The sequence below is a fragment of the Maniola jurtina genome, chromosome 8 (genome assembly GCF_905333055.1).
Source record: "Maniola jurtina chromosome 8, ilManJurt1.1, whole genome shotgun sequence".
Classification (NCBI taxonomy): domain Eukaryota; kingdom Metazoa; phylum Arthropoda; class Insecta; order Lepidoptera; family Nymphalidae; genus Maniola; species Maniola jurtina.
Window position 1 is genome coordinate 4,220,054 of NC_060036.1, and position 21,045 is coordinate 4,241,098.

The window sequence follows — 21,045 nt, forward strand, 5'->3', positions numbered from 1 at the left end:
GCAATTGATCTTTTAATAAGCGTGTTATTATACTATAAAGTGTTTTAAGTCAATACGTATATTTCAATTCAAACTAATACTAATTATTATTGTAATTTGCTATTATAATAATATTAGGTACCTACTTACGAGTACATAATTATGTCAATATGAAGATTTTCTAGCCAAGTGAGATAACCAGAAGGCTTATATATTATATGTTGTTTTCCGTATACTTTACTGCCCATCAGATGAGATTTTTTAAACCTGGATGAAAGCTGGAGAGAGGTGTGGGGTTATTTGGAGGCCTAACATCGCATATTCCCGATTTTACAGCAAAATCGAATGGTTTCCACATATCTCGTAAGTTGTGGTGCCGTCTAAACAGACTAAGGGTATGGCCGCTGCAACTACTTACCTCTTGCACAAATGAGGGTGGAAACTCTCCACTCTCTATGGCTGTGGCGAGAGGGATCAAATCATCAAACAATAGAATATACAGGGTGTGACCAGAATGCTAGCAAAAGCAAAGCCAGGTGATAGTACTGATAAGATACCATAAAAACTACGAAAAAAAATTAAAAAAAACCTGTGGTTTTTAAAAGTTCACAATATATTGCTAATAACTATCTGACTGACGCTAGAGATCAACAAACGTTCCATACATAAGTCACTCGAAGTCAATGCCGCGTATTTGCTGCATTCTGGTTACACTGTGTATTATAATCCGGAGCTGCCCCAGACACTCCTGCCGAGGACCGCGGCAAGGCCTTTTTGACCTCTCTTCTGATAAAAATGAATAAATGGGATGAAGTAGGTGCCAACTTACGAGTACTTACCTAGGTATTTACCGTGATGGCAATGAAGCTAATCTATAATAACATAAAGCTTTGTGTCGTAAATTGGCAGTTATCGTATAATCGAAGCTCGATTCTGTTGTAGGTTACACTTAATGGGTCTTCCTTATGATAGGAGCAGGTAATAAATATGATCCGATCTTCAGCGATTACGTCTTACGAGTATATCTAGGTTAGGTCATATTTATTGCCCATAATATTATTGTTATCCACACCTAAAGGCCAGGGTAGACCGATCATGCCGAGTGCGGCCAGTAAGTTTAAGTTCTCAGGAATAATTTGATTTTTAACTCCCGACCCAAAAAGAGGCGTGTTATAAGTTTGACGTGTGTATCTGTGTATCTGTCTGTGGCATCGTAGCTCCTAAACTATTGAATCGATTTTAATTTAGTTTTTTTTTTGAAAGGTGGCTTGATCGAGAGTGTTCTTAGCTATAATCCAAGAAATCCGGTTCAGCCGTTTGAAAGTTATCAGCTCTTTTCTAGTTACTGTAACCTTCACTTGTCGGGGGTGTTATAAATTTTTAATTGACACTTATAAAACGTGGCTACAGAACTTCAAGACGTAAAGTCCTGTTTAATCAGTTTATCCAAGATACTTATAGGTAGGTACCCTACTTATAGCTAGCATAGGTTCAATATTATTTGAAAAATTAATTAATGAATATACCTATTTTGTTTACAAAGCTTTTAAGGTCTTTTATTTTTTATGCTGCCTAAGATTCTATAGTGTAAAAATAAAGCATACGGCAAACAGAACTGATAGCGGAGAAAAGTGGCGGCTTTTGTCTATAAACATAATAAGTCCGCCAGCTTCCTATGATTATCGCCTTCAACAGTTATTGTGGCTCTACCAACTACCAAGTATTATTACCAAGGCAAATGAAAATAAAAAAGTATTTATTTCACCTAGGCTAACTTGTGGCTAAAATTAAGACTACTATCAGTTCGGAAAGGAGATTCTTCTGAGAAAAGCCGACCAGAAATTCGACATTTATCTAATCTTTTCAAGAGTAGGTACTTACCTAAATGTCGAATGTCATGAACTAACCTGAGCGCGTTTGGAATCCTCGTAAGTAGCTTGTTTTAACAGGGCTCTCTCCGTCACTTACTCCATACAGTCGTAGTTCTAAATTCATTTGAATATTAAGCAACCAAAGTCCATGAAATTTTGCAGACATATTCTAGAAACTAATATCTGTGCCTGTGATGTTTTAAATTTTTCTAAAAATATGTAATTTTAAAATTACAGGGACTCAAAGATTTGTATGTGAATTTTTAAGACCGCGTAACTTTGAAATTGAATATTTTAACAGAAATCTGGAAAACCCATAGATATTAGTTTCTAGAATATGTCTGCAAAATTTCATGGACTTTGGTTGCTTAATATTCAAATGAAATTGGAACTACTTTTGTATGGAGCGAGTGACGGAGATATCCCCCTTAAGTTTACGTGATATCACCTTTCACAATTGACACTCAATGGTACGCAATTTGAATAAATGATTTGAATTAGAATATGTAACAAATGCTTTCAGAAAGAGATTAATTGTCATGTTGTATCATATATAATATGCATTCCGGTATTTATTTGCTCATTTTGAAACGCAGAACCTCATGTTTCTCTAGTTTAACCTATTTATTTTCCCTATATTATAACGACAAAAATTAAGTCTGTATTTAATTTAATGTACCTTTAAATTTTAAAATCCAATGAGTTTTAAACGTAGATAAAAGTCAAATATAATCATTTATTCTAACTGGGTACACCTACACTTTCTGATTGTCAATTGCTGAATTTGCAATACAATGTGTGGTGATAATAATAATTAATAGCGTAAACTTAAAACTAAAGCTACGAGGGTTCCAAACGCGCCCAGGACTGCGAAGACCACAACAAACTCAGACGACAAAGCTAACTGCCGATATTGCGACTCAGTTGCATGAGTCATGGTCACGACGGGTCTGCAGTTCTGCAACAGATAAAGTTCGAGCTGTCATGGGCAAAACCGATCTACCCGCTTTCTTGTTCTTTTCGCTGGAACTTCACGAGCTGTCCGGCAAAATACACTCACAACGTCACTATTAACTTTGGATGACGAACGATGCTGTCCTGGTGTGGTGGTTGTAAAGTGGTATGTCCCCGTTATCTACAAAATAAAATGATAGAGCGCTATCCGCGAAGCGATTTGAAGCGTTCAGTACCTATAACTCCGCCACGCCCGTTGTTTGCCGATGATTTATTAGCGCCTCGCAACTATATTTGTTTAAACTTTTTACGTAATTACGTACCTACTGAGCTGAGGACACACTTGAGGTCAAGGTTGTGCGGCCAAGGCAAGCTTAATATTATGTTTAAATTATTCTATTTCATATCGTCTGTTGTCGTGTGATGTTTCTCAAGAAGACAAACACATTAATTGCTATTGTCGCTGACAAAGATCATTATGATGGTATAAATAACAGAATTTAAAATACGTTTGGAAATACTAGCCTGAAGGAGCGTTAAATTCGAGATATTTGGATAGCAAACGCATTTGCGCTGCGCCTTGGTCCATACAAACTAATATTATAAATAAAATGAATGTAAATACTCTTTTAATATTAACTATATTTGTCGCGCCGCGAGGCGTAGCGCAGCTCAAGTGTTTTGGGACCTTACCAGTTTAATTTCCTATTCTGAATACTTACTTATATACCTAGACCTACATATTATAAATGTGAAAGTTTGGATGTTTGGACGTTTGTTATTCCTTCACGCTACAATGACTGAACCGATTTGGCTGAAATATGGAATGGAAAATATAGCTTATACCTTGAATACATAAACATTTCATCCCGAAATTTTATCCCTGAATGCATTTTATCCCGAAAAATCAAAAAGAAAAAAGGAGATCCCACTGGATTTTTAAAACCTAATGAGTACAACGTAGAGGAAGTTGCAGGCATCATCATATTATGTAGTAGTTACCAAGTGCCCCGTCCGCCGTTTGGCTCGTCTTGGTGGAAGCACTATTCGTGCCCCCTCTTAGACTATTAAAAATCCAGTGGGAACTTTTAGCTTTTGCAGAATAAAATGTAGCCTATGTTTGTCTCCAGGATGCGAGTATATATCTCCAAACATCAAATTCGTTTAAGCGAATTATAGGTCTTTCAAAATCTCGTAGGTTGGTTTTTGATTTTCCGGGACCAAAAGCCCTTCGCCGGAATACGAGCTATTTCTATACCCTTCCAAAGAAAAGATACCAAACAGATAGATAGACAGAGAACAGGCGAGGAGACAAACAGACAGACAGACTTTCGCATTAATAATATTGGTACCTACCTATGGATTATTTTCTTTATATTATCCTTCAGGATTCCTTATATGCAAAAAAATTGTATCTTGCATATTAATTTGCACGTTGGCGATGTGACATGCATTCAAAATCTAAATACAATAATGGCTATACCTACAGTCCTACATATTTACTTAAAATACATTTAAATACGTAAACAGTGGAATATCGTTGTTTAAGAGAAAATATTTGCCTTTAACTACTACCTACATAAATGGAAACATAGAGGTGCCATATTAATAGAGGTGGTGATATTTCCCGACACGACCACAACTTGACTGGTTAGTTAATTGGCATTTTACTCAGCTCCTAGGGTTCCGTATCTCAAAAGGAAAAACGGAACCCTTATAGGATCACTTGGTTGTGTGTCTGTCTGTCTGTCCGTCCGTCCATCCGTCCGTTCGCCGTGTGTGTCAAGAAACCTATAGGGTACTTCCCGTTGTCCTATCATCTTGAAATTTGGCAGGTAGGTAACTCTTATAGCACAAATACAGAAATAATTCTGAAAACTGTGAATTTGTGGTTACATCGTTAAAAAAAAAATTAAAATGTGTTTCAATTTTCAAAGTAAGATAACTATATCAAATGGGGTATCATATGAAAGGGCTGTACCTGTACATTCTAAACCAGATTTTTATTTATTTTTATGCATAATATTTTTGATTTATCGTGCAAAACTTTAAAAAAAATACCCGAGTGCGGAACCCTCAGTACGCGAGTCTGACTCGCACTTGACCGGTTTTTGATGCCATAAGAAATAAACAGTAAGGTCTATCACAGTTTTATGATTTGCCTTTATGGTGTTTAATTCAATGTATGCGAAGAGCTAATTGCGGAAAAGGCGTATGAATTATGTAAAATATTAACTACAGTGCAGGCGCCATTGTTCGACGCTGGTCGTGCTATTGTTATTCAAAGAGTAAAGTTTTATGAACAATGGTTCAATAAACATACTGTTAGCTTTTCAGCGACCTCAACACGTCATGTAACTAGTTATAGGTACCTATACATATTTTCTTTAAGGCCCCATCTCCACGAATGAGAGAATCGCGGCGATAGTCTCGCGGTGCCACCAAATTCGATACAACTTTTATAGGCCAACTGGAGGATGCCCACGACTTCGTCCGCGTGGATTTAGATTTTTATAGATCCCGTGGGAACTGTTTGATTTTCAGGGATAAAAAGTTGCCTATTTCGATTACAGGGACGCAAGCTACTTCGGTACCAAATTTCATACAAATCGGTTAAGTGGATGGGTCTTTAGAAATCCCGCGGGAACTCTTTGATTTACCAGGATTAAAAGTAGCCTATGTCCGTCCCCGGGATATAAGCTAACCTTGTACCAAATTTCGTCAGAATCGGTTACACTGTTGGGCCGTGAAATGGTAGCAGACAGACAGACAGACACACACTTTCGCATTTATATTATTAGTATGGATATTGGATATCCACAGGGCGATAGGTGGTACTATCGCGGTGGAACGATGAGCGATTGTCCGATGATAGCAGGTCGGACTAGTTGCCATTCCCTCGCCCGTGGATATATGGCACCTTAGATGAAATGAACAATTTATAAATATCTCTGGTTGGTGACTCCCCACTGGATGAAATACCTATAAGCCCTATGTCCTTGCATGATTGTAGAATGTAATTATAGACTTGCTTTGCCTCGCGACTGTAGATTGACAGAGCTTTCATAAGAAGATTCTTTGAGTAGAGGTTTTTGCGTAATGACCGCCAAGTTTCATTACGAAGAGGGCATACTATGATGATAATATGTAGGTACGTTAACAACGTACCTATGTACGTACGTATGTTGTTTCGTACAAGATCGCAGGCGTGACAGTGTAGCTGTGTGTACATTACCTTCATTGGAGTTAGACCCACACAGCTATATCTGGTGTACAAACTTCGATGCAACTGCTACTTCAGATATGAATTCAAGTTTAGAACACATTCAACAAGTGTAAATTAAAAATTTACAACACCCCGACAAGTGAAAGTTACAGTAACTAGAAAAGAGCTGATAACTTTCAAACGGCTGAACCGATGTTCTTGGATTATAGTTAAGAACACTCTCGATCAAGCCACTTTTCAAACAAAAAAAAACTACATTAAAATCGGTTCATTAGTTTAAGAGCTACGATGCCACAGACAGATACACAGATACACACGTGAAACTTATAACACACCTCTTTTTGGGTCGGGGGTTAAAAAGTCCTGCTGTTCTCACCTCTAATCGAGAGCTTCATTCCCTTCCCAACAATTCCATCAGCACCACATACAACGCATTTGTATTCTATAAAGCTCGCGAATTATTCATTTATTGTAAATACCCCATCAATAGCCATCAGTGTAAATAAAACATGTAAAATCTCATAAACTGTATATATGTGGCTGTGCGTACATGAATTCATTGGAGTCAAACCACTCGGCTACAACGGCTTGTTGTCAATAATAACGATTTATCTGAATATGCCATTAGGCAGGGGGTGGCATTGGTCGGGGCAGCTCTAGCAGAAGTAGCCGAGATATTGTACCGAGAGTAGTTTTAGATATTGTAAGATTGATCCTTTTACTTTGTTACTAGTAAAAACAATTTCATATTTTCTTTCTTTAATGCATTGAGTATATCTTTGATAGAATTGATTATTTATTTTAATATCTATTCTTATCGAATAAAATCATTAGGTACTTATGTATAATATTAATGTATCAAGCTGTGTTTATTAATAATAATAAAAATTTATTTCATTGAATAGATCCATTCAGTTGTTATTACGTTGTAAACAATGAATACAAATGCTTCTTAGTTAAAATATTATATTATGCTAATACAAAATTAACAAAGAATGAAAAATAAATTAATTTGTAAATATTTATTTAAAAAATAAATTATCTAAATAACAACATACTTCACGCTATTCTAATACTAGAAGGTCACATCCTCAACAGCACAATATTGTTTTTAAGCACAAACTTTAAGGCCCTCAAACGGTTCGAATTTCACGCACAATTAACTGATTATGATAAGCTCGTCCTTAAGCTCCTTGTAAAACCAAGGAATATATTCTACAAAGTTCCAAGCACTGCGTATAACAGGCTCGAATGATCAGTCGAGTCACTCTGCCACAATAGTGAAATAAATACTGCTACAAAATTTCATACTAAAGTTAGTACACTTATAAAAAGACGTTACCAATTCGAAAGCCTTGCGACTTCGGTTTGGTGAACAGGTTTGTTGCGGTTTTTAATATGCTGATGAGCGGCCTGAAGGTCGACGTTTCCGCTTGGTAGAAGGTCTCTGGCTGTTGGTACTGATACTGGTACTGGTTGTCGAATTGCTTGTAGAAGTGGAATTTGAAGCCAGGAGATTCTACTGTGCTGTCGGGAATAACGTTCGAGATGTAACCGTTGTTGTTATCCACGGTTTGATAGCTTGAAGTCGCGGTGTAACTGGTGGCTATAATAAGAAAAAACAACATTTAGTAAAACTATTCCAAAATAAGTAAATAAATAAATAAAATAATATGCTCAATTCGTTACATTATTATCTTCCAGTTACAGTCAATAATTGTCAGTTTTGGATGATTTAACAACGATAACGCCGAATCTTCAGAATGTAAATTAGTAAAAAGTTATAGTACCTAAGTAATAAAAAACCAGTTTAGTTTGTTGTTATAGCGGCAATAAAAATACATAATGAAAATTTCATCTCTCTATCTTTACGGTTCATTACTTGAGGATACTACAGCCCACAGACAAACAGACGAACAGACGGATAGACGCACAGACGGACGGACAAACCAATGGACAGACGAATGAACAGCAGAGGCTTAGTAATAGGGTCTCGTTAGCATCCTTCGGGTACGCAATCATAAGAACTTTAAGTTAGGGTCTATCAATTATTTCTATCACTATACGTTACAGAGCTATTATGGATACTTACAACAAAGACCAGAATATTTCCTGGAATCAGCGAGTCCATAGGCACCGCAAGACGGGCGTCCCTTCTCATATGGGTTGGATCCAATAACGTTGCCACCAGGTCCGTAGTTGCAGACATACAACTTGGTGTAGCCACGAGCAGGGTCATAGTAGAAGGTGTAACCGCAACCAACTTGCGATGTCTCACCCCAAACCAACTGAAACAGATTTTTAACATTAGATTCAACGCCAGATTTTAAAATCCCGACCCAAATCATAAATGGGAAAGTGTGTTTGTTTGTTGGTTTGTTAGTTTGCTGATTGCTTGGTTTGTTAGTTTGTCCTTCAATCACGTCGCAATGGAGCAACAGACTGACGTGATTTTACGCATGGAAAAAGGTGAAGATTTAAGACGTGGAGTATGACACAGGCTACTTTTCATCCTGGAAAAGCAAAGAGTTCCCATGGGATTTTCAAAAGCCTAAATCCACGTGGATGAAGTCGTGGGCATCAGCTGGTGATCTATACTTTTATCAGTTTACAGTATACTGGACTTTAATCTTATGACTTAGATAATAATTGATTCATATTTTGAACTAGCTGATGCCCACAGCTTCACCCGCGTGGTAAATCCACGCGGGTGAAGCTGCGGTTTTAAAAATACCGTGGGAATTTTTGATTTCCCAGGGCAAAAATAGCCTATCCTAATAGCCTGTCCCGGGATGCAACACGTGTCTGTACTACGTAAAAACATTTAAATGGATGACCCTTTAAAAATCCCGTGGGATCAGCAGCATTTAGGAATGCAATTCCTTACAGCATCAAGGTTGAGGAGTTGGGTCCTCCAGGTCAACGAGAAAGGCTTTTCTTGGTATAGATACCTTTAATATCAATTTATAACCGACAGTTTCTAAATCACATTAGCTTTGGTGGTCAAGTCTCCTGCAGCATCAGAATTGAGGAGTTGGAATCCAAAATTTTTATGGAACAATGTTACAAAGTTCTTCTATCTATTAAAATAATTACGCAAATCGGTTCAGAAATGATGGAGATATCGGTGTTGTACAAAAATAGACTCCTCCATTTTTTAAAGTCGGTTAAAAAAGTAGCCTTTGGCTAATCCTCTACCTGTCTGTGAAAGTCTTGTCAAAATAGGTTCAGCCGTTCCGAAGATTAGCCCGTTCAAACAGACAGACAATTTTTTTTAAACCGTGTGATTCAGTCATGGTACAGTTCAAGCAACCATATGAGCTTAATATGAGGTATATATTTCGAAATTACAGGCAGACACTTCAATTTTATTGATTAGTAGTATATAATATTTAGTAGTAGGTATATATAGATGTTAAAGTTGAAGTTGAAGTCAGAAGTCAAAGAATTATTATTAGGTAAGTTTATTGATTAAAATATCTTACCTGAGAATAATGTCCCGTTCCATGTCCACCGCTGATAGGTTTGAATCCAAAAATACGGACTTCATCGAACCATGCGTTGATCTGTTTCATGAAGTCGGGTTGGGAGTCCGCTGCTTCGGATGGTGGGCGAGTAGTCCACGTGGCTGCTAAGTTCTGCCCCACGGGGAAACGTCCAACATCACGTTGCGAAGCTCGATCGTGTGCAGGAGTGCATTGGTCAGCCCAACGTTGCGCGGTTGCTGCTAACTCATCGTCCCACACCTAAAGAAAACAAAAACATGACATTATTACAAGTGTGAATTAAAAAATAACACCCCCGACAAGTGAAGGTTACAATAACTAGAAAAGAGCTGATAACTTTCAAACGGCTGAACCGATTTTCTTGGATTATAGTTAAAAAGAACACTCTCGATCAAAAGCCACCTTTCAAACAAAAAAAAAAACTAAATTAAAATCGGTTCATTAGTTTAAGAGCTACGATGCCACAGACAGATACACAGATAGACACGTCAAACTTATAACACCCCTCTTTTTGGGTCGGGGGTTAAAAAGAACAAAAGCCGTGAAGTAAAATCGAAAGGTAAACAACAATTTGATAGACTGCATGTGTTCAGGACGCTGAACCTTCGTGAGGTCAATGTCATTTGAAGTCGCAATACCTTCGCTTTCGATTTATTGATCACTTTCCTGTATTTTACAGTTTTCGAAAACATCAAAAAGTTAAAGACTTGAGAAGAAAATGATATTTTGGTATGAAGTGTATAATATGTACTGTTGCAGAAACCTGCTACGTTATTCCTCCGAAGCTTAATCGTTTTATTCAATAAGTCAATGTGTTTAAAGTTCCGTTTTAATCGGTTGGAAATGGAACCTTTATGCAAAGCCACTCTCTTTATTAGTGGACATGGACACATTAACATATTATTTGAATGGCATTGCATTACTGGTAATCATCGAAGCATGTGATATTAAATTATGCATAACAAAGGTACAACATAAAATTGCAAAAAAAAAAGATTCCGACGAATTGAGAATCTCTTGTGATTTTGCGATAAAAATCATTTTGATTTTTTATAATAATTTATCTTACTTCTTACTATTATTATAAAACTACTAATATCCCCGTATAGGGAGTCATAGATAAAAAAATATTTTTACATTCATAATTCATTCATACCGATATTTAATATTGGTATGAATGTGTTATGTATAACTATTAGAAACATTCTTTGTGAAATGTTCCGAATTTGTAATTTCCGAGTTGCACCGAGAAATTTAGGCGCGTATCAATTTTTTTACCCAAATCGAACCTTTTATCAGTAGGGAAGAAATGTAAATGAATTGTATGTTATATTATGTTACTAAGCTATTATACTGATTGCGATCAATTTGCTGTTACCCGTTGAGGAGTTCCGTCCTCTATTTCCGAAACTGTTTATCAAATCTTTACCAAACTTACACGATTATGTAACATTTGGTCTCATTAAATAAATAAAATTGTAAGTACCAAGTACAAATTCAGCTACAATAATAATGAAAATGTATTGACATCGGATTGTTCACTTGAAAGAAGTTTTCTAGAAGCAGCAGTAATGACGAGAAAGCTTTTCTACTAAAAACTGAAGAATTGAACAGAAGAAAAAAATCTTGAGTTATTAATTAAGTATCATCAAAGAAAACTCAAATGTTGAAATGAATAAAAGAGCGACTGGCAATATCACTCGTTTTCCTTACAATATATTGTGTCTATATTATTTCTATTTTTACACATTCGCATAATATTAGTTATACAAATTTGGTGCCATAAAAGCATTGTCATATATTATCACCAATTGAATATTCAATCAGGTAATAAAATGTACTAAGTAGTGTCATATATTTTGCTTTTTACATACCATTTCCATCATATTAGCTGCCGGAGGTTGACTGGACACTTGCCCCAAAGCAACAGATTGTCGTAGACGATTGTGAGCATCTACGATTGCTTGCTTCTCATATGCCGTCAAGCCTCCGGTTCCTTGAACAATCAAAAATAACGTAAGAAATAAAACACTTCGGTAATATCTAAAATAATTTTTTCAATAGTTCTACGTTAAGTAATAATAACAATAAATTCAATTATGTTATCAGTCTGATAACATAATTTATTACTGAAACGTGAGTCAATATCATAGTCGTAATTTAATAAAATATAATATCTTAGTGATCTTGATCTTCATCGTCCAAAATCAACTATCAAGGCAAAATTACGATTATTAATTATGTATGGTGATTCCATAATCGTGCAGACAAGATTTATAGGACTAGTGCGTGTTTAATAGGTGTCTCAGTTAATAAAAGTTTACGACCTCTTTCGATACGAGTATGCTAAAAAGATGTTTTAAATAGAAATAATGCAAATTCTAGACTGGGTGGCGGCGAATTCACTTATGGGCTTTTTGACAGCTAACACTATTGCTCGTTACTACTTTGCAATAATCGAAAGCATCTCTTGGATTTCTTTTGAAATGCTCAAAACACACACATGTAATACTTTTCAATTAATTAATTGGAACTACGATCTATTTACGTATTAAACAAAATATGTGTTTTAAATTTCTGTAAATTACGACTAAATAAGGCAATAAATTAAAGTCAAAATTAATTATTTGCATGTAAAAAGAAAATAAAATTATTCAACTAAAATTCATATCACCTAATGATTGCCCATTTTAATGAGTAAATAGGTAAACTACAGTTAAAGTACGCTAGCTAATGGACAGGTTTATTTAATAAATTGATGATAAAGCTAGACAACAAAATTTAAGAACACGTAGTCAATATAAAAAGAGGGCTTAAGTTAATTACTTACTCAGCATCTGTTTGCCAGCTCCACAACCCTCTGTTGCTGCAAGGAGACCTCCCAAAACAAACACTAGGGCAATCATCTTGATTTATATTTTCACTACACTTTAAACTGAAATGTAAAACACGATTTACTTTTGCGATTCGCAACAAAAGTTTTCACTTATATTTACGAAACGTCAAATGTTATAATTCGCCGGTGGTCCGCTACACAAAGTGCCGCGCGCTCTCCGGACTTTAGCAATCTGTGAGTTTAATGTCCACGCGCGCGCTTAAATATCGTTCTGCGCGTTCCCATGGAGACGCTGCGACGCCGACACCCGCTGCTCCCGATCGTAGCCGATGCAGTACTGCCTCGAACCCTGATGTCCCTATACCAAGAAAAATAATCCACCCTGAAAAATGAATGTAGCATTAATTTCATATCGACCAATTCCTGCCCCGAAAGTATGTCCTAAAACATGTACAATATCTTCAAGTAAAGCTTGCGCAGTGTCTCCAGTAACGTTTAAATTAAGGTTAAAGGGACGTCATCTGACCACTTTTTATCTGCAGTAATAACTTAAAACTCATTATTCGGCAGCCGGTGGATGTCAATGAAATCCAGTTTCTTGTGATACGTCCGAGCCAAAGGTGGAAATATGTTGACAGATATTGGTCGGAACGGAAGTGGTCTTTAAGTAAAATTATAGGCGGCTAAAAACAAGGAAAGAATAACACTGCCATTTATGAGTCAAAGAGTATCTACTTAATTTTATTAGCCTTGCAAAATATAAAGGAAGATCGTCCCATAGCCATACTATTAATTTTTTTTTTGCGAGAATTTGTATACTCTGCTAAAAGCTATTAAACTCTAAATTTATTTTAATCGCATCAATCAGAATGCTGACAAATGAAAAAGAGTGGGAAAAGTATGCAAAGTTAATGGACTCAACATCATAAGAATTCAACATTTTAGGAATTCAACATTTGGACCTGAAGGGTTAATAAAACATAGGCAGTGAAAAAACGAAAAGATGACGAGTGGTCCACAGGTCATTAAACACCATCGAGCATGTCAGTTGTTAATTTCCATGAGGACTCTTTTCTTTAAAAAAAAACGCATTTTGAGGCATCAGCAGAGTATACATCTTGCAAGATAATATGAACAAATAACAGTAGGCATGAATATGAAAAGATATTGTCTTATAACGTGAGACTAATAAAATCCCCCACTCAGTCATCACTCAGTCATCATTCCCTCAATTCTTAAATAGGTAAGGAAAGATAAAAAAAAAACCAGTAACTATTAACTATGTATGTTTATTAAAGAAAATCATATGTGTAGTGATTTTCAGCCGATGTTCTAAAGTTGGAGCTTCCGGTGAACTTTTTCAGTTCTACTTTTAGGTTGTAAAATATTTTCAAACTGATGAGGTCGATGCCACGTCGTTTATATTAACTGCAATACCCTTTCCAGGTTAGCCCAGTTCGATCTCAGATAGCATGATTACTAGGTGACAACGCTGTTAAACTATATTTCAGACCTAACTTTTCCTTTAATGTAATATTGATAATAGAAAAAAACGATTACGGGTTTAAGAGTACCTACCTAAAAACCACTCAAGGAAAAGTTATCGCGAAAAAATATAATGACTAACTGATTAATATACAGAAACGTTTTAACTCGTTATAAAGATGATAAAACTTAAGTTGCTGAATCAAATCTTTAAAAAGATTTAAATATTATTATTAAAAGCGTAAAGTAACTTGTATTAGGAGACATCTTGTCTGTTGCCATCTGATCCGGTTTACCACCTGGGGTAAATTTTTATTCGTATTGTATTAATTTGCATTTTAATATCTTTTACTTTATAAGATAGGTAATGGATTTCGCTAAAAATATTTTTTATCTTTTTGGTTAGTTAACAGACTCATAGTTTTATGGTACCTTAATATTTGGGCAGATTCCTTTAAGTAGAGCCTTATTAATTAGCACCAATATTTTTATCTGAGGCATTTTCGTAGCGCGCTTTCATTGCATCAATTTTCAAGTTGTATCCATTAAACGTATATTTGCGCCTACTTACTTTTGGTTAAAATGAAGAAAATATACGTATTTCAGGATTTTCGTGAATTGTTTCTATCTCCTCACCTATTTTCAAAACTTTCACTCGAGCAAAGTTGGGATGCATTCCCTATATTATTACAATTGAAAAGAATGAACAGAAGATACTTACAAACTTCAGATCGTGTGATAGCAACACCTACTAAATGTCTGTTTTACATACTTTGACACATTTTAAAATTTGAATTTATCTAGCATTTTTAAATATTTTTACTTAGTTTCATTTTAAAATAGGCATTTTATCGTAATATTTAGGAAGGATCATGAAATTCATCGAATTCGATAGCCGTTTTTTCTGGACTTCAAAACTTGAATCTTGTTCCGCTGACCTTTAAATAAATGGCCTTATTATATTATTAAAAACAAACCTGTAACTCGTAATAATAATTCTCAATTCTTGTGTTCCTACAACAAAGTTACAACTATAAATGAGCAAATTTCTTAACTATTGAATTAATAATTAATTACTTAATGAATATTTAACAAAAAATTAAAAAAAAAAACAAATTGTATAAATTAAAGTAATATGAAAAGTTTATAAATCAATTACTATCAACAGATTTTTTTAATGATCTTAATGACTATTAATAGTGGTCTTCTTTACATTTACCTACGTATTCAAACTCTACTCTCTAACTCTAACCTTTTTGATAAAGTTTTTGAGGTTGCATTGCATTTATAATTGAAATAGAGGAACGTAAGAAACCATTTCGACTCCATAAAGAAATAACAACATCTCTGGTAGACAAAGTGTCGTCTTTTATATTTGCATCTCTCTCTTCTCTACAAATAAAGAGTATGTCGTTCTCGTTCAGACAAACCATTCCTCCATTATGGGTTCTCGTTTGTAACATTTATAAATGATTATTTTCAATGGCAATAATTTTAAATGTCATAAAGGTGGATTAAGTGCATGACTCCCATCAGGAAATGATCAATGTTAATGCCATAAGATGTTTAATGATAACAAATGAATTTAATAAAGATATCAAAGGTTTATGATATTTTCTGTGAATGATCCGGCAATAAATCTACTGTTTGTAATAATAATTTATGCATTTTTTGAGTTAACTGTAATCATTTTATTTTGTACTAAGTAGTTGTAAGTTGACCCGCCCCGGCTTCTCACGGGTGGGCTTACGTATAATATTATTTACAACATTTTAGGTAGGTAGGTACCTACCTACTTGTAAACTTTTTCTGTAATGTTTTGAATGATAATAACGATTGAATTGCGCTGAGAAGTTAAAGTTACCTAATTTTTTTACCGATATCGAACTTGTGTATTGCTAATAAATAAATAAAACATTTTATAGAATTTAGCATTATGTCTATAATGTCTATTTTTAACAAGTAAATCTTGTAAATTAAATTAAATGGAATCAAATCAGACGCGAAGTATTAGCCAAAGAAAAGTGTGCAGAGTTGCGTTCAATTCCGTTCAATAGTTTCGGAGTGATCGCGCACAAAGAGACAGAAAAAATAAAAACCAGCCAAATGCGCGTCAGACTCGCGTACTGAGGGTTCCGTACTCGGGTATTTTTTTAGACATTTTGCACGATAAATCAAAAACTATTATACATAAAAATAAATAAAAATCTGTTTTAGGATGTACAGGTAAAGCCCTTTCATATGATACCCCACTTGGTATAGTTACCTTATTTTGAAAATTGAAACACATTTAAATATTTTTTTTAAATGATGTAACCACAAATTCGCGGTTTCAGATTTATTCCTGTACTTGTGCAGTATAAGACCTACCTACCTACCAAATTTCATGATTTTAGGTCAACGGGAAGTACTCTTTAGGTTTCTTGACAGACAGACAGACAACAAAGTGATCACCTAAAAACACTTTGATATTAATTTCCTCGAAGTCAAATAAGCTTTAATGAACCAGAGTCGCCGCTCTGTCTCAAGAAACTCAATATTATCGAGGTTAACGAATGGATTTATTAATCGGAGTCACGATAAAGTCGTGATAGACGACATGCTATTAACATCGGCACTCCATAAAGAATTGAATTAGTATGTTAATGCCCCCGACTTTGTTCGCATGGATTAAAGATTCTCAAAAATCCCGTGGGAACTCTTTGATTTTCCGGAATAAAATGTAGCTTATATTCGTGTGAATGAGAATTAAGGTTATTTAAAAATCCCGTGGGAACTGTTTGATTTTCCGGGACAAAAATAGCCTATGTTCGTTTTATTTATTTATTCCTATACAAATTAGTTCTTGACTGCGATCTCACCTGGTGGTAAGTGAAGATGCAGTCTAAGATGGTAGCGGGCGAGCAAGTATGGCAGTTTCAAAGCCCCACAGACCACTATAATATAGTGGTTTGTGCTTGGCCCACACCCCTGCTCGGTTTCTACGCGGTATCGCACCAGAACGCTAAATCGCTTGGTGGCACGGCTTTGTCGGTAGGGTGGTAACTAGCCACGGCCGTAGCCTCCTACCAGACTAGACCAGATACCATTTAGAAAATATAAATTCCCAAATTGCTTCTGCCGGGAATCGAATCCGGGACCTCCCACTTATAAGACCACAGCGCTCACCACTACGCCAGTTAGGTCGTCAAAAAAGTCGAGATACAAGCTGCTAGGTATCTCTCTACCTACATAATTCCATCAAATTCGGTTATACGGATGGGCATGAAAAGGTAGCAGATTGACAGACGTATTTATTTATTATATAAACGTATGGATTATAGTATGAGCTATTTGCAGAAAAACACCTGTGAACGTGATTTTTTTCTTGTTTATACCTACTGAACATGATTTAATGTTTCTAGAGATGTGAAACTGGTCTCTACATTAAAATCTGATTGATTGATTGAATCAGGTCTGATTTTGTTAGTTTGAGAAATTATATGAGCGTTTTTGAAATGTTAGGGTATTTTGGCTGAATGGGTGGATTTTGTGACGGTTATACTTAATTGCAACCACAATATTAAAATCATATAATATTATATCAGGCCACATGGTAGTGTCATATTTACATTACTAAAATTTTACTTATTGTATGTTTTTATTTATTTGTACCAAAAATTTGTAATATTTGTAAAGATAAGTGGACATTGTTATATATTGTGTAGATCGATATTCAGTCATTCCGCAAGTTTAAAGTCGGAGACCTTTTGACGTGACAAGTGACAACAACAGCTGTGGTTTACATGAATAGATATAGCTGATACCCTTACCAAAAAATGCGATACCTTTTTTAACCGACTTCAAAAAAGGAAGTTATAGGAACCGATTTTGTAGTTTTTTACATTATCGTGATTTACCAAGGCATCATTAAGGAATCATTAAGTTTCCATTTTAGAGTTATTGATGTAATTTAGATTTTAGTTATCGCTCGGTCCACTGAAAAATAAACCTACGTCAAACAAAAAAAAGATTAAGTGAAATTTTAAAAGGTAGTTTAATTTTTCTTAACTTTTAAATTAAAAGTCCAGTTCTTCAGAAATAACGCCAAAACAATATTCAGTGAAAATATATTAGTTATATAAACATGTTTTTGCAGGTTGTTTACCTCAGCTAATATTTTCGTCCATCATGAGGAAAAAGATTTATTTAACATCAACTTGATTCAGGTTTCATTCGCCGAATGGAGAATAAAGCTAAGTATACATTTTCACCAGGAAAATATAACAATGTTAGTCACACTAATATTATAAAGGAGATAGTTTGTATGTGTGTGTGTGTGTATGTTTGTTACTCCTTCACGCAAAAACTATTGGACGGATTGGGCTGAAATTTAGAATGGATATAGATTATACCCTGGATTAGCACATAGGCTACCCGGAAAATCAAAGAGTTCCCACGGGAATTTTAAAAACCTACATCCACGCGAACGAAGTCGCGGGCATCAGCTAGTAATATAATAAATGCACTAATGATATCTACAATGAACGTAAAGTAATCGTTTATTAGTAATCGTTGTTTACGTAAGATACCTAGCCTGTACAGAAATGCTTTGTAGAGTTGAATATACGCTTTTACGACACTGAAGGAAATCTTAGATCTGCCATTGCATAAGTTTTTACAATGCGCAAAAACACATTTTATTTGAATTAGTTATTTAATTAAGAAATGTTTTAATGACAAAGTTGCATGCGATGTCTTTGCATTCAGGTACCTAACGGTGACCACATAGAATAATGATATTTCATTATATTCATAATATTACCATAAATAGTAACAAGTTTACAAGATTACCTAAATGCTGAGTTTCTAGCTAAACCATTTCAATTGACTAATTTATATTACTTAAGAATTAAGATACAATAGTCAACAGAAAGGAAGAGAGAGAGTGATTTTTGACTAACACTCTTGGTCAAAACAATTTTTTACCCCTAATGTTAACCGCTATTTATCAGTCTGTTATCAGTCGAATGCACTATTCACCAATATTTTTTGGTACAAACTACTTCTGATCAACGTCTTTAATCAAAATAGCAATTTGGCCTGATTTTTTGCAGTCATATGAGCACTTTGGACCGGTAAACGGTTGTGATTGTAACATGTTTATTATGTGCGCCTACCTTTGTAAGATGCATGCTCTAATAAAATAATTTTACGATTTTGTAATTTGATACTGGATCGAATTTATCGATTCATTATGAAGTCTCACGTTTCAGTTTAGGTATATTAAGTATTTTATTCTCTTTTAATATTTTTGTGAAACTAATAATAATATTATGTACTTACGTTATATTTTGTTTTATATATTATACTTATATATATATATACAGGTGTTTGGAATTTCTTTTTAAAACTTTATTGAGGTAAGACAAATCGATATTAAGAATTACGTAGGGTGTTATATTGAGAAAGGCCATTAGCGTAAATTTTAAATTTAAAAAGTTCACGCTTTTATCCCATTGCAGGAGTGCCGAAAATTACTGAATTTCGAATTTGCAATCATGAGAAATAAAGGTTGATTTTTTTACCTTAAAATGGGATCTCGTCAAAAATAGGTTTTCAAAATTATTATGAAGTTTTTATTTTTGAAAATATTTTCCTTCTTCTAGGTAATCAAAGAAAGTTTTCTATAGATTATTAGTATACAATGTTTTGTCGATTTAGTATACAGTTGCCAAATCAATAATAATTCTTGCTTATAATATTTTCATTTAAAAAGCTTATAGTTTATCTACTACCTAATGAAGAGAGAAACGATTCGGAACTACTAATGCTTTTATAAATTGCCCTCTAATGGAGTTTGAAAGTCAATCATTTACTTGTACCAGATAAATCTACGCTCGCTCATTATTTCTAAGAACTACTTTCGTCCCGTTATCACTCATTACTAAGTATTAACTTTTACAATGATGATGAAGATAAATACCAATAGAACACTTTCATCATGTGACATTATAATATACCTACCCAAAAAAGAAAGGCATAATATCTAAACCAACTACTTTTACTTTTAATGCAAATATAATTATGATAATTTAACAATAGAAAAAGCACGAAGTTAGACTTAAGAGAGCTCTACACGGTCGCTTCAAATCGAGCGTGAGAGCATGCTAATTGTAGGTAATCAATGGGCATACTCGAGAGCGAGATGCGAGATATCTGAACAACGCGACTCAACGCTTGGTACCAATTTCGTTAATTTTTTGAAAATTTATTAATATTTTTTAACAAAAGAAACACATTTGAATTTATTATTAAGTAAAGTTTTCCATAAAACCAATAGTTTTCTAATTTTGTATTTTTAACGTGGTTTATTTATGCACGAATTTGCCACTTTTGCCATAGTAGGTATAGATATTTTATTTCACGCTTTTTAAACTTTTTATCATGAAATGGTTAGTGCAATATATACACATTACGCGCTACCACTACCATGTCAGTGGGTCGCCTTATTAGAATTTGGCTGAATAACAATATGTAGGTGTACCTATTGGTCGGTCTAGCTTATTATTTTCAAACGGCTGAACAGATTTTCTTGGATTATAGCTAAGAACACTCTTGATAAAGCCACCTTTCAAACAGAAAAAAAACTAAATCAAAATCTGTTCATTCGTTTAGGGGCTACGGTGCCACAGACAGATACACAGATACACACATCAAATTTATAACACCCCTCTTTTTGGGGCGGGGGTTAAAAATATTAGATACAAGAGAAAGCTAGTCATTCACAAACCACAACATAATAATTCTGTGGGTATTTATAATATGATGTAGGGTACCTATGCATGATAATAGTTTTTGAAAAGGGCCTCAGACCTATTACCGCAGCCTATTGTGTAGTTTTATGTGGTTTTAGTTGACTCATCGAAAATTTGAACTGGTAATAAAGTCCGATTAGGTTGGCCAAGTGCGAACGAATTTGTTGACAGGAAAAAGCATTCTCCGTATACAAAATAAGTTCATAAATTAGGAACAGGAAAGTGTATCAGTACAAGGAAATGCACTAACTAAAGTATATAATAGGTACGGTACATACGCCGCGCGATGGAAAGTGTTTCACTTCAAAATGGTTGAACAACAAGGAATAAATTGAAAGAAGGTTTTTTATACTAATAATAACTTGAAATTTAAAAAACCCCCGACACAAAA

General features: G+C 34.7%; 1 protein-coding gene and 1 long non-coding RNA gene across 2 annotated transcripts; one reads left to right on the plus strand and one right to left on the minus strand.

Annotated features, from left to right (window-relative positions):
* The first annotated feature begins 2,757 nt into the window (after positions 1–2,757).
* LOC123867540 lies at positions 2,758–19,734 on the plus strand. The gene is made up of 3 exons (XR_006796437.1): positions 2,758–2,953; positions 15,892–15,895; positions 19,725–19,734. It is a non-coding gene; the product is annotated as an uncharacterized LOC123867540 (long non-coding RNA).
* Positions 7,038–12,660, minus strand: LOC123867538 (venom allergen 3-like). The gene is made up of 5 exons (XM_045909615.1): positions 12,367–12,660; positions 11,411–11,532; positions 9,516–9,776; positions 8,123–8,318; positions 7,038–7,636 (listed from the first exon to the last, which is right to left on the minus strand). Exons 1-5 carry the CDS (start codon positions 12,440–12,442, stop codon positions 7,356–7,358), a joined length of 936 nt encoding a protein of 311 aa, XP_045765571.1. The 5' UTR covers positions 12,443–12,660; the 3' UTR covers positions 7,038–7,355.
* Positions 19,735–21,045: the final 1,311 nt, after the last annotated feature.

What these genes read in the sequence shown, in the direction of transcription:
- LOC123867538 (XM_045909615.1), bottom strand. Translation starts at nt 12,442, where the DNA reads ATGATTGCCCTAGTGTTTGTTTTGGGAGGTCTCCTTGCAGCAACAGAG. An exon ending in CAGCTAATATGATGGAAATG is followed by an intron (nt 9,777 to 11,410) that starts GTATGTAAAAAG and finishes TGTTTTCTTTAG; the next exon opens with GTGTGGGACGATGAGTTAGC. An exon ending in GAACGGGACATTATTCTCAG is followed by an intron (nt 8,319 to 9,515) that starts GTAAGATATTTT and finishes AATCTGTTTCAG; the next exon opens with TTGGTTTGGGGTGAGACATC.